General features: G+C 44.6%; 1 protein-coding gene across 1 annotated transcript in view; it reads left to right on the plus strand.

Annotated features, from left to right (window-relative positions):
• The first annotated feature begins 10,095 nt into the window (after positions 1–10,095).
• Positions 10,096–12,086, plus strand: part of TSPAN15 (tetraspanin 15) — a 40,910-nt gene continuing 38,919 nt past the window's right edge. Inside the window, exon 1 of the mRNA XM_048858782.2 lies at positions 10,096–10,308. Within this exon, the coding sequence (XP_048714739.1) occupies positions 10,213–10,308 (96 nt within the window). The 5' untranslated portion in view covers positions 10,096–10,212. The remainder of the gene's footprint in view (positions 10,309–12,086) is intronic.

Genomic DNA, 12,086 nt, shown 5'->3' on the forward strand with positions numbered 1-12,086 from the left:
GTGTTGTGCCCCTCTAATAGCCCTGGTCTCTGGCTCTTCAAACTCAGCCTCCAGGCGCTGAGCCTCAGCGGTCCAGGCCTAAGTGAAGATTTCACCCTTCCCTTCACAAATATTATGGAGTGTACAGCATGTGGCTATAAGCATAGGAATATTGTCATTGGCCAGGTCCAGCTTCCCATAGAGGCAGGGTCATAGGGCCTTTAAATGGCCAAAAGCACACTCAACAGTCATTCTGCACTTGCTCAGCCTGTTGTTGAACTGCTCCTTGCTGCTATCAAGTTGACCCATGTATGGTTTCCTAAGCCATCGCATTAAGGGGTAGGTGGGGTCTCCCAGGATCACAGTGGGCATTTTGACTTCCCCTACAGTGATCTTCTGGTCCGGGAAGAAAGTCCCTGCTTGTAGCTTCCTGAACAGGCCTGTGTTCCAAAAGATACATGTGTCATGCACCTTTCCGGACCAGCCTGAGTTAATGTCTGTGAAACGCCCAGGGTGATCCACAAGCACCTGGAGAGCCATTGAGAAATACCCCTTGCGATTAACGTACTCGGTGGCTAGGTGGTCTGGTGCTAGAATTGGAATGTGCGAGCCATCTATCGCCCTTCCGCAGTTAGGGAAGCCCATTTGTGCAAAGCCATCCACAATATCATGCATGTTGCCCAGAGTCATGGTCTTCTGGAGCAGGATGTGATTAATAGCCCTGCACACTTCCATCAACAGAAGTCCAACTGTCGACTTTTCCACTCCGAACTGGTCAGCGACCGATCGGTAGCTGTCTGGAGTAGCCAGCTTCCACAGTACAATCGCCATGTGCTTCTCCAGTGGCAGGGCAGCTCTCGTTCTTGTGTCCTTGCGCCACAGGGCTGGGGCGAGCTCATCACAAAGGCCCATGAATGTGGCTTTCCTCATCCAAAAGTTCTGCAGCCACTGCTTGTCATCCCAGATGTGCATCACGATGTGATCGCATCACGATGTGATCCCACCACTCAGTGCTTGTTTCCCGAGCCGAAAAGCAGCATTCCACTGTGGTCAGCATCTCCATGAATGCCACAAGCAATCTCGTGTCGTAGCTACTATGTGTGGGAAGATCAATGTCGCACTCCTCTTGCCTTTGTAGTTTAAGGAATAACTGTGTTGCTCAGAGCGAGCAGCACGCTGGTCAGCAGTTAGAGATCCATTCCTGCAGCCCAAAGAGGCAGGGCGCGCAGTACACAAACTGTTGAAAGATGGCATCAAATGTGGATGGACGCACAGGAATTGTTGGGATGTGAAGCAATGCATCTTGGGACAGGACCCAGGATGCCCCACAACCCCCCTCCATCTTCCCACAACTCTTAGTGGCAGGAGAGGAAGAAATGCTCTGTGGGATAGCTCCCCAGAGTGCACCACTCCAAATACCACTGCACATGCCGCAAGTGTGAACACGCTATTGTGCAGGCAGCTGACAGCATGAACGCACAACAGCAGTTTCCCTTCAGTGCTTTCTGAGCGGTGCTGTAACTGCTGGCGTTGTAACTCTGCCAGTGTAGACATGCCCTAAGACTAACCTATTTGTGTGTCTGCTTGCTTTAACCTTGTCAATAACTCTTTAATTTTCTTTTCCTATTTAAAATGTTTTCATGTTATTTACTATAGGATTGGCTACCGCTGTCGTCTTTGGTGTGAGACTAAAACTAAAACCTCTCGATTTAAAGGGCCCCAGGCTCCAGCTGCGGTAGTGGTGGCTGGGAGCCTGGGGCCCTTTAAATCACTGCTGGAGCTACCAGTTGCAGAGGCGGCTGGGAGCCCCCCGGCCTCTGGGGCCATTTAAAAGGCCCAGGGCCCTAGCTGCCACTACTGCAGCAGAGCCCCGGGCCCTTTAAATCACCGCCTGATCCCTGCTTCCAGAGCCCTGCAGTAGCGGCGGTGGGGCTCCGGCGGTGATTTAAAGGGCCAGGGCCTCCCAGCTGCCGCTACCGCAGCGGAGCCCTGAGCCCTTTAAATTGCCGATGGAGTCTCAGGGGTCCCGACTGCCGCTGCTAGCCCAGGGCTCTGGCTGCGGGGCTCTGGCAGCAATTTAAAGGGCCCGGGGCTCCAGCTGCTGCTGGGAGCCCCAGGCCCTTTAAATTGCAGCCTGGGGAAGCCAGTCTCGTATAGTGTACCGGCTCTTGCTGGCTTACTTTCACCTCTGCAGATAGGGTTATCATACATCTGGGTTTTCCCAGACAGCCTCTTTTTGTAGCCACCTTTCTCTGTCCAGCGCGGGGGTGAGTGGAGGTGGGATGGGTGGAGATGAGAGGGATTTTAAAAATAACAGGCAAAGTTCAGTGTTTTTGCAGACCAGACAAGCTGGCCCCAATTGGTCTGCTTCCTGATTGGTCGCTCCCCTGCATCTGCAGCTGATTGGTCCATTCCCCTGCAAGCCACAGGTGCTGGATCCCGCCCCCCACCCTGCCCCAGCTCTCAGCTCTGAGGAAGGGGTCCCACGGGGGGTGCTGACTGATGGCTGTTGCTGCATCCTGGGCTTGCAGCAGTCGCCCTGCCACCGTGACAGGGAGCGACACTGCCCCCCCCACCTCCAGTAAGCACCCTGTGGCAAGTACTCCCTCCAGCACGTGAACTGTCATCATCCCCCGATCCCCCCTATTTCTCCCCTCCTCCAGCAGTGTCCTCTTTTGGGGTACCTGAAATATGGTAACCCTAGTCACAGAGAGATGCTTAGCTGGGTGGCAAGACAAACCAGAGTATCCAAGGGGACTGTTTGTGACTTTATGTTAAGGTGGTTAAAGTGATTGAGGAGTTTGCTCTTGGTGCAATTGGTTAGTGAAATCTAAGTTTAGAACTCATGACCAATTAGGGGTTTGTGCCCTGGTTTTTAACAGTCTACCCTGAGGTTGGTACTCATGCTCTTGTGTCACCACTGGGAGCTTCACAAAGTTTATACTCCTTCCTCTCTGTTACCTAAGTGTAGGGCTGGCCTACACAGTTTTTGTGAGAGTATAACTATGTTGGTTAGGGATGTGATTTTATTAACAATATAGTTATTTATATCAGTACAACCCCCGGTGAAAATGGAGTTATACTGGTGGAAGTGTGCTTATACAGTGTAGTGTATTCCTCTTTTTGTAGAAGAATAAACTAAACTGTTATAAGCACTTCTATACTGATATAAGTATGTCCGCGCTGGAGGGATTGTATTACTTTAAATTTACTGGTATAGTTAAAGCAGTAGGACTTTTGTGTATAGATAGGGCCCTACACATTGTGATTCATGCCTTTATTACTTCTAGGTGGTCATACTGCAATGCCTTCTACCTAAGGCTAAAATACGAAAGGCTACTTTAACACTTAAGCCATCATGTTAGTAGTGTTCCCTGTTACACCATACCCTTCTAACCCTGCAGCATGTAACTTACACCAATTTAAATTTACTTATTCCACTATTTACATCACTTCTGTGTTATATTTGCTCATGAATATAATTATGTTTACTGTGAATTATATATATGTTGTTCACATACAGCCTTTGGGCATGGATTACTCTCTTATTTTCAAGCAGAAACACAGGGCATGTCTACACTACCCGCCAGATCGGCGGGCAGCAATCGATCCAGTGGGGATCGAGATGCGATAAATCGATCCCTGAGCGCTGTCCCATTGACTCCTGTACTCCACCACGGTGAGAGGTGCAGGTGGAGTTGACGGGGGAGCGGCAGCAGTCAACTCACCATGGTGAAGACACCACGGTAAGTAGATCTAAGTACGTCTACTTCAGCTATGTTATTCACATGGCTGAAATTGCGTAACTTAGATCAATTCCCCCCCTCCGCCGCCCAGTATAGACCAAGGCACAGTTTATCAGAAACCTGTTTTGTAAAATTGGGTCTGCTCCTTTTCCCACTAAAGACAACAGGAGCAGGGGTGGGCCCATTGTGCCAATTTCTCCTTCCAGCATGTCATACTTTGAAGTTTCATTTGCAAAAATCAGAAGTTATATGAAAGATGAGATGAGGGCAGGCTTTGAAAGTAGTAAAACTAAAACTGTTAATTTATTTAAAAAAAAAAAAACCTAAGGAAAAAATTATATAAAAAAGAAATGTGTGTCCAGATTTGGATGAAGTATACAATAGGGTAGACTTTAATGTAAAGAACTGGTATAAAATGCAATGTAATTTTATTGAACAGCATCTGACTGGCAGATTTCAGGCATAATAATTAAATAAAAGATTAAGAATGTGATCTGGAAGCCTTATATTTTGCGGGGTGTGGTGTGTGTTTGTGTAAATACTAGAACTTTAACATACATACATACCAATGCTACATTTCACACATTCTTCCATAAATGTATGGGAGATTTCAAAGTGTAATTTCCACTAACAATAATTGGAGAAATACAGGTAAATCTTTTGTGCATTAGTTTGAAAATTATTGTTCTTCACATTTTAGGAGATGAATACTTATAAAAAAGCTGTATTACATCTTATTGATAGATCTGTGTAAATGGATGACATATTCTTTGGCTGGCACGCAGGCTGGGCCGTTCTTCTTCCAGAAGCAAACATGGTTCAGTATTGTATATAGGACCAAAGGAGTCCGGGGAAATTATTGAGATTTTACATAATTGATTAATCTATAAATATACAGCGTAATACATAGCTAATGATTTTGTAGTGTTTAAAAGCTAAGGTCTTTAATACTACCAGTTTGTTATAAGTATACGACAAAGTGATAATGACTGATCATGCAAATCTTGATGAAAAGGGCAAGAGATTATGAAAATATTGAACCCTTTTAATTTCAGAAGGATGCCTATTGTATAACTATTACTGCTTGCTGTTTCTCACATTAGTAAGACTTGGGAGAAGCATCTGCTTAGTCCAGAATGCTAGAGCACATGACCAATACGATTGCTGTGGCTCCAAACTAGTAACTTTGGCAACAATCCTTCAACTTACAAGACTGCTGCGCTCACATGTTGTAAATGACAGGATTGGTGCCTTTTATTATGTAGAATAGCAAACATTATTACATATTATAATGCACAATAATAGTGAAAGACAAATGATTAATTGCAATAGTGCTTAGAGATCCATTGTAGCAAGCATTTTACACACACCTAACAAAAGAACAGTCTCTCCTCCAAAGAACTTACAATCAAAGTTTTTCCTATTTTACAAAGACTTAAGTATATGCTTAGCATTATGCACTGAGTGGTACCATTAAAGCAAATTTCTTGTGCTTACAAGATTTAAATATGTGGTGCCATGTTCAGTTAACCTCAAGCTGACCCATAATTTTTAGATCACAAAAATACATTTATGTTCTAAATGTTTATATTCACTAAATTGGATATGTACCTGTGTTTGTGTATGTAGGTTTTAGGTGCAAACATTAATATATATATTTTTGGTGGGAAAAGCAGAGCGTATAGCTGAAAATTTGGCCTTAAATATTTTTGTTGACAGTGTCTTAAAACAGCTAATTGTCAACTGCACAGGATATATTGCTAAACATGTGAAACACTGCTGTATAGTTACTAAAGCTCTGTGGATGATGCACGTTCTAATTCGTGATGGATTTTGACACTTTGAAATCTGGCTTGGTTCTGAATTGGAATGAAAACCAAAAAGTTTGAGATTTCCTGAAGGAAATTCTGAAAAAAAAATTTGTTTCAGGTCAAACAATATGTTTTGTTTTAACAAGTTTCATTTCGAGTTTGACTTTTTTACATAATATTATTTATACAAGATAAAAAATTTGAAAAGTTGTTTCAAAACAAAATATCAAAGTATTTAATGCACAAAAATGTCAAGTTGAGATGTTTCAACACGGTTGGAACTATTTTTTTTTGTTTGTTTCTTCTGAAATGAAATTACAGCAAAATTAGGTCAATTTCACAAAGCATTTTGATTTAGACAGACCTGCATATTCTGACAGAATATGGTTCTGCTGAAGTTTCTCCAACCAACTCAGTTGTTGTTGTTGTTATGTCTTTTAGGCTTAATATTTGGATAGTCAGCTTTATATTTGAGAACAGGATTCTTGTAAATAGTAATATTCTGTTTGCTTTGGAGAATGGAGAAAGCTGGCAAAATGGAGGAATAATGCAGTTTGTGTATTCGTGTACCCATGACTGGAAATAATTGTTATTGTTGGGCTGCTCAGCTGAGAAGCTTTGTTTTCCAGTTTTGTTTTAAAACGCTGATAAATTTCTTAGGAATAAGAATATTTAGCACATATGTAGGACTTTATATGTTCAAATATTTTATAAAGAATAACTAAATGGAACAGTAGGGGATTAAGAAAACAATAACAGTGGGCCAAGTTTCCTGTGACTTCAACTCAACCTATAGCTTTGTGGATGAATAGGGTTACCATCTTTGGTTATACAAATTTCTCGAGGTTTCATCACATGACATTATCTTTAATTAAAGATAGGTTTCAGAGTAGCAGCCATGTTAGTCTGTATCCGCAAAAAGAACAGGAGTGCCTGCCATCTTGATTATCACTACAAAAGTTTTTTTCTCCTGCAGATAATAGCTCATCTTAATTAATTAGCCTCTTACAGTTTGTATGGCAACTTCCACCTTCCTGTATGTATATATGTATATCTTCTTACTATATGTTCCATTCTATGCATCCGATGAAGTGGGCTGTAGCCCATGAAAGCTTATGCTCTAATAAATTTGTTAGTCTCTAAGGTGCCACAAGTACTTCTGTTCTTTTTTTTAATTAAAGATTAATTTTTAATTCCTGGAGACTCCAGGACAATCCTGGAGGGTTGGCAACCCTATGTATGCAGCATTGCATGCACCAAAGTTCCTGTGTGCAGAATATGGAGATGTAAAACTCCCATTACCCAGAGTGATGAATGCTCAGAAGAAATAAGTGGAAGCTTTGGTTGGGTAAGGTGAGTATTCCAGCAGAGGATAGGTCCATCAATGGCTATTAGCCAGGATGGGCACGGATGGTGTCCCTAATCTCTGTTTGCCAGAAGCTGGGAATGGGCGACAGGGGATGGATCACTTGATGATTCCATTCTGTTCATTCCCTCTGGGGAACCTGGCATTGGCCACTGTCAGAATGCGGGATACTGGGCTAGATTGACCTTTGGTCTGACCCAGTGTGATGTTGCACTCCATATGCTTTATGAAAATGTTTATGAATGTGAATATAATGCAACTGGAATATGCTTTATGCAAAAGGTCTCTTGTAAGGTATCATTACAAAGCTTATGATCTACTGAGTGTGTTCATCCTATTTGTTTGCACGTATTATTTCTATGTCTGGAGTTAGGAGAATAAGATATAAACTTTTATTACTGATGTAAACGTATTAAGTGGAAGCCATTAAGGGTGCTTCAAAATCAATGAACAGTGAATGGCTCTTTTCAGAGTAACAGCCGTGTTAGTCTGTATTCGCAAAAAGAAAGGGAGTACTTGTGGCACCTTAGAGACTAACCAATTTATCTGGGCATAAACTTCCGTGAGCTACAGCTCACTTCATCAGATGCATACTGTGGAAAATACAGAAGATATTTTTATACACACAGACCATGAAAAAATGGGTGTTTTTTACTACAAAAGGTTTTTTCTCCCCCCACCCTTCTCTCCTGCTGGTAATAGCTTATCTAAAGTGATCACTCTCCTTACAATGTGTATGATAATGAAGGTGGGCCATTTCCAGCACAAATCCAGGGTTTAACAAGAACGTCTGAGGAATGGGGGTGGGAGGAATAAACAAGGGGAAATAGGTTACTTTTTATAATGAATCAACCATTCCCAGTCACCTACTACAGGGCAGGCCTAACAAAGAAAATAACAGAACGCCACTAACCGTCACCTTCAGCCCCCAACTAAAACCCCTCCAACGCATTTTCAAGGATCTACAACCTATCCTGAAGGACGACCCAACACTCTCACAAATCTTGGGAGACAGGCCAGTCCTTGCCTACAGACAGCCCCGCAACCTGAAGCGAATACTCACCAGCAACCACATACCACACAACAGAGCCACTAACCCAGGAACCTATCCTTGCAACAAACCCTGTTGCCAACAGTGCCCACATATCTATTCAGGGGACACCATCACAGGGCCTAATAACATCAGCCACACTATCAGAGGCTCATTCATCTGCACATCTGCCAATGTGATATATGCCATCATGTGCCAGCAATGCCCCTTTGCCTTGTATATTGGTCAAACTGGACAGCCTCTACGTAAAAGAATAAATGGACACAAATCAGATGTCAAGAATTATAACATTCATAAACCAGTCGGAGAACACTTCAATCTCCCTGGTCACGCGATTACAGACATGAAACTTGCGATATTACAACAGAAAAACTTCAGAAACAGATTCCAAAGAGAGATTGCTGAATTGGAATTAATTTGCAAATTGGATACAATTAACTTAGGCTTGAATAGAGATTGGGAATGGTTGATTCATTATAAAAAATAACCTATTTCCCCTTGTTTATTCCTTTCCCCCCCCCCCGCTGTTTCTCAGACGTTCTTGTTAAACCCTGGATTTGTGCTGGAAATGGCCCACCTTGATTATCATACACATTGTAAGGAGAGTGATCACTTTAGATAAGCTATCACCAGCAGGAGAGTGGGGTGGGAGGAGAGAAAACCTTTTGTAGTGATAAACACCCATTTTTTCATGGTCTGTGTGTATAAAAATATCTTCTGTATTTTCTACAGTATGCATCTGATGAAGTGAGTTGTAGCTCACGAAAGCTTATGCTCAAATAAATTGGTTAGTCTCTAAGGTGCCACAAGTACTCCTTTTCTTTTTAGTGAATGGCTCTGTTTATGTGCAAACCTTCCTGTGTATGTGTGGGCCAACCCAGGAAGAATGGAGGCTGGGGTCCCACAGGACATGTGACCATGTCACATGATACTGGAATCCATCTTAAATCTGATACTTTTCCATTTTGGAGGGGTGGGGACCCAGGAAGACAAAAGATTCCTGCCTGGTGCTAAAGCTATAAAAGAGGGTGGAACAGGACAAAAGGAGGCCAGTCATGAGAAATCCCCTGCTTACCATCTAAGATGTCTGCTGGAACTAACAAGGACTGTACCAGGGGAAAGAATTGGGTTCAGACTAGGAAGGAGTCTAGTCTATGAAAGTAGCTTTTTGGAACATCTCTGAGGGTGAGATATTACCTGTAATCAGTTTCTTAATGTATTAGGCTTAGACTTGCATGTTTTTTTTATTTTGTTTGATGACTTACTTTGTTCTGTCTGTTATTACTTGAAACCACTTAAATCCTAGGTTTTATACTTAATACAATCACTTTTGCTATTTAATAAACCCAGAGTAAGTGATTAATACCCAGGGGAGCAAACAGCTGTGCCTATCTCTCTGTCAGCATTGTAGAGGATGGACAATTTATGAATTTACCTGTATAAGCTTTATACAGAGTAAAATGGATTTATTTGGGGTTTGGATCCTATTGGGAGCTGGGTGTCTGGGGGCTGGAGGCAGCTAACCTGCTAAACTGTTTTCATTTAAAGCCTGTGGCTTTGGGGGCCCTGGTCCAGACCCTGGGTCTGTGTTTGTAGCAGGCTGGCCGTCTGGCTCCAGGAGAAAGGGCTCTGAAGTCCCAAGCTGGCAGGGAAAACAGGATCAGAGGTCATTTTCAGCAGGTCAGGTGACAGTCCCAAGGGGCTCTCTGTGAGGGAACCCTACACAGCCAGTGTGGTCATAATTATGTTCCTAACAGGGACACAAAGAAATTAGAGGCAGTGTAAATTTGTGCTCCTTTGGCAGGGAAGGGATGCTGTCAAACTCCAGGTCATGGCTGAAGACACAGCGTGACTTAGAATCTTTAAGTTCTTGAAGGACGCGAGCTGTAACTCCTCAACTAGGAGCAGAAAGGCTCAGTGGTCAGAGCCCTGGGAGCCTGACTTGTCTGGTCGAATCGTTTGCTTTCCCAGCTTGCATGTAGGAGGGATGGTTTGAAGTACGGGGCAGGCTTCTGTCCCCTCTACATTCTGCATTCTCCCCGCCAAGCGACACCCCCCGCCCCCCAACTCCGCGGCCCTCGCTCATCCCTCCCTGGTCGCCCCCCGCCCCCAGCTGAGCGACAGCTCCCGCGCCGCTGCCACCCAGTGGTGCTGCCCGCGGCTGCGAGACTCCGCCGCCGGCTGGGTGCCGCTCGCGGGCTGCGCTGCAGGTGGCGGCGGGAGAAGCAGGAAGCGGGCCGGGCCGGGCCGGGGAGCAGGATGGCGGCCGGGGACTCCGAGAACATCCGCTACTGTGCGCGCTTCTCCTACCTCTGCCTCAAGTTCACCCTCATCACCTACTCCACGCTCTTCTGGGTGAGCGCGGGCTGCGCGGGGGGCGGCCGAGGAGAGACCCCGATCCCCGCTGTGAGCCGGCTGCGCGGGGGGGCTTCGGTCACCGCCCGGGGGCCGGGGAACAGCGCCCGCCTGGAGATGCTGCGCTGAGGCGAGCTGGCGCCGCGGACGGTGCGGTCCTGGAGCCCAGCGCCCCCGGGCCGGGTGTGTGCGTGTGTGTGCTGGGGGGGGAGAGGCAGCGCTTCTCCAGCCCTGGCAGTGCGCCCGTGCGTCACACCAGCAACGAACCAGCAAATACCCCCCTCAAGGGCGAGAGCTGCCCGCGCACTCCGCGGGGCGGAGTTGTTGTGTTGGGGTTTTTTGGGGCCGGGGGTGGGGGCGGACTCTCGAGTCCTCCTCAGCGTGGATGTGGGTTCCCGGCCGGGCGCACCCGGTGAAGTGCGTGAGAAGGCCAGGAACGTTTCCCCCTTGGGCAGGGCTCAGTGGATGGGCACATGGAAGAATTCTGTCCCTGAATGAGATCTCTGGCGTCAATGCACCGCGTGCCCTAGAAGGAAGCCTCTGGGGTGCAGTTTTGTGGTTGTCACTGCGTGATAATCAACTGGTTTTGGCACTTAGCGACTTCCAGAGGTGGAAGGGTGTGGCAGGTAGCATGAAAATCAGTTGTGTACGCTAACAACAAAACATTGCTTTATCACACTCAGATGGGAGTGAGAAAGCTAAGAGGGGGAAAGGCTTCAGCCACTAGAGAACCAGTTGCTTTGTGTCTGATTAATGTAGGATGATTTCAATTTTAAGCTTGTGGGCTGTTCAGTGATATTTCACCTGCTCTGTTCTGTGCTTTTAAAAGAGGAACGTGCAATGTTGTTTGATGTCTTTTACTGATTTTCATAGGAAAGATAGTACAAACTCTCCGCTGTGTGGTATTTATACTATTGTGCAAAGCAGCAGACCAGCTCTCATAGTGCTGAAGAAAATTGTTCAGGCTTGTTAGGTGAAGAGAAAGTAGTCTAATAGAAAGAAAAGGAGGACTTGTGGCACCTTAGAGACTAACAAATTTATCTGAGCATAAGCTTTCATGAGCTACAGCTCACTTCATGGGATGCATGCAGTGGATCCGATGAAGTGAGCTGTAACTCACGAAAGCTTATGCTCAAATAAATTTGTTAGTCTCGAAGGTGCCACAAGTACTCCTTTTCTTTTTGCGGATATAGACTAACATGGCTGCTACTCTGAAACTAGTCTAATAGAGTTTCTGTTGAAAGAGACATCATCCAGGGTGTTACAGCCCAAATCTGACTTGCATGTCTGTCCTTCTCAAAAATGGCAACTTCACCTTTGGTATGCATCCTGAGTTTGAAAACAATGACCAGTGGTGACACTCATTTAGCAAAAAAAAAAAAAAAAAATTAACAAATTTCCATTTTCAGGGTATGAAGTTCTGTATTTACAGTAGAATCTGACAGACCGTTATATGTGACAGTTCCCAGCACAGAAGTTGACATTTCAGATTCCTAGATGAGATTTGTTTATGTCTTTGTCTTCAAAAAGCTCCAAATTCAAGACTACTGCATTTCTTGTTTTGAAGATCTGATAATTTTTCCCTAGTAGGAATAGATGTTTAAAGTAAGGCTTTTTGTTTTTAAAGTGTGAGTTGGGAGAACATGTTACCTTGGGTTTCTGAGTCTTAATAGTATAGTATCCTTTTAGGTTTTGTTTTGAAGAAAAACTACAATTTGACGAATGACTGAAAATCAGAACATAAAGCACATTGCCTTTAGTTCAGACTTTTTTGGGTA

This window comes from Caretta caretta, chromosome 7, assembly GCF_965140235.1.
Source record: "Caretta caretta isolate rCarCar2 chromosome 7, rCarCar1.hap1, whole genome shotgun sequence".
Classification (NCBI taxonomy): Eukaryota; Metazoa; Chordata; order Testudines; family Cheloniidae; genus Caretta; species Caretta caretta.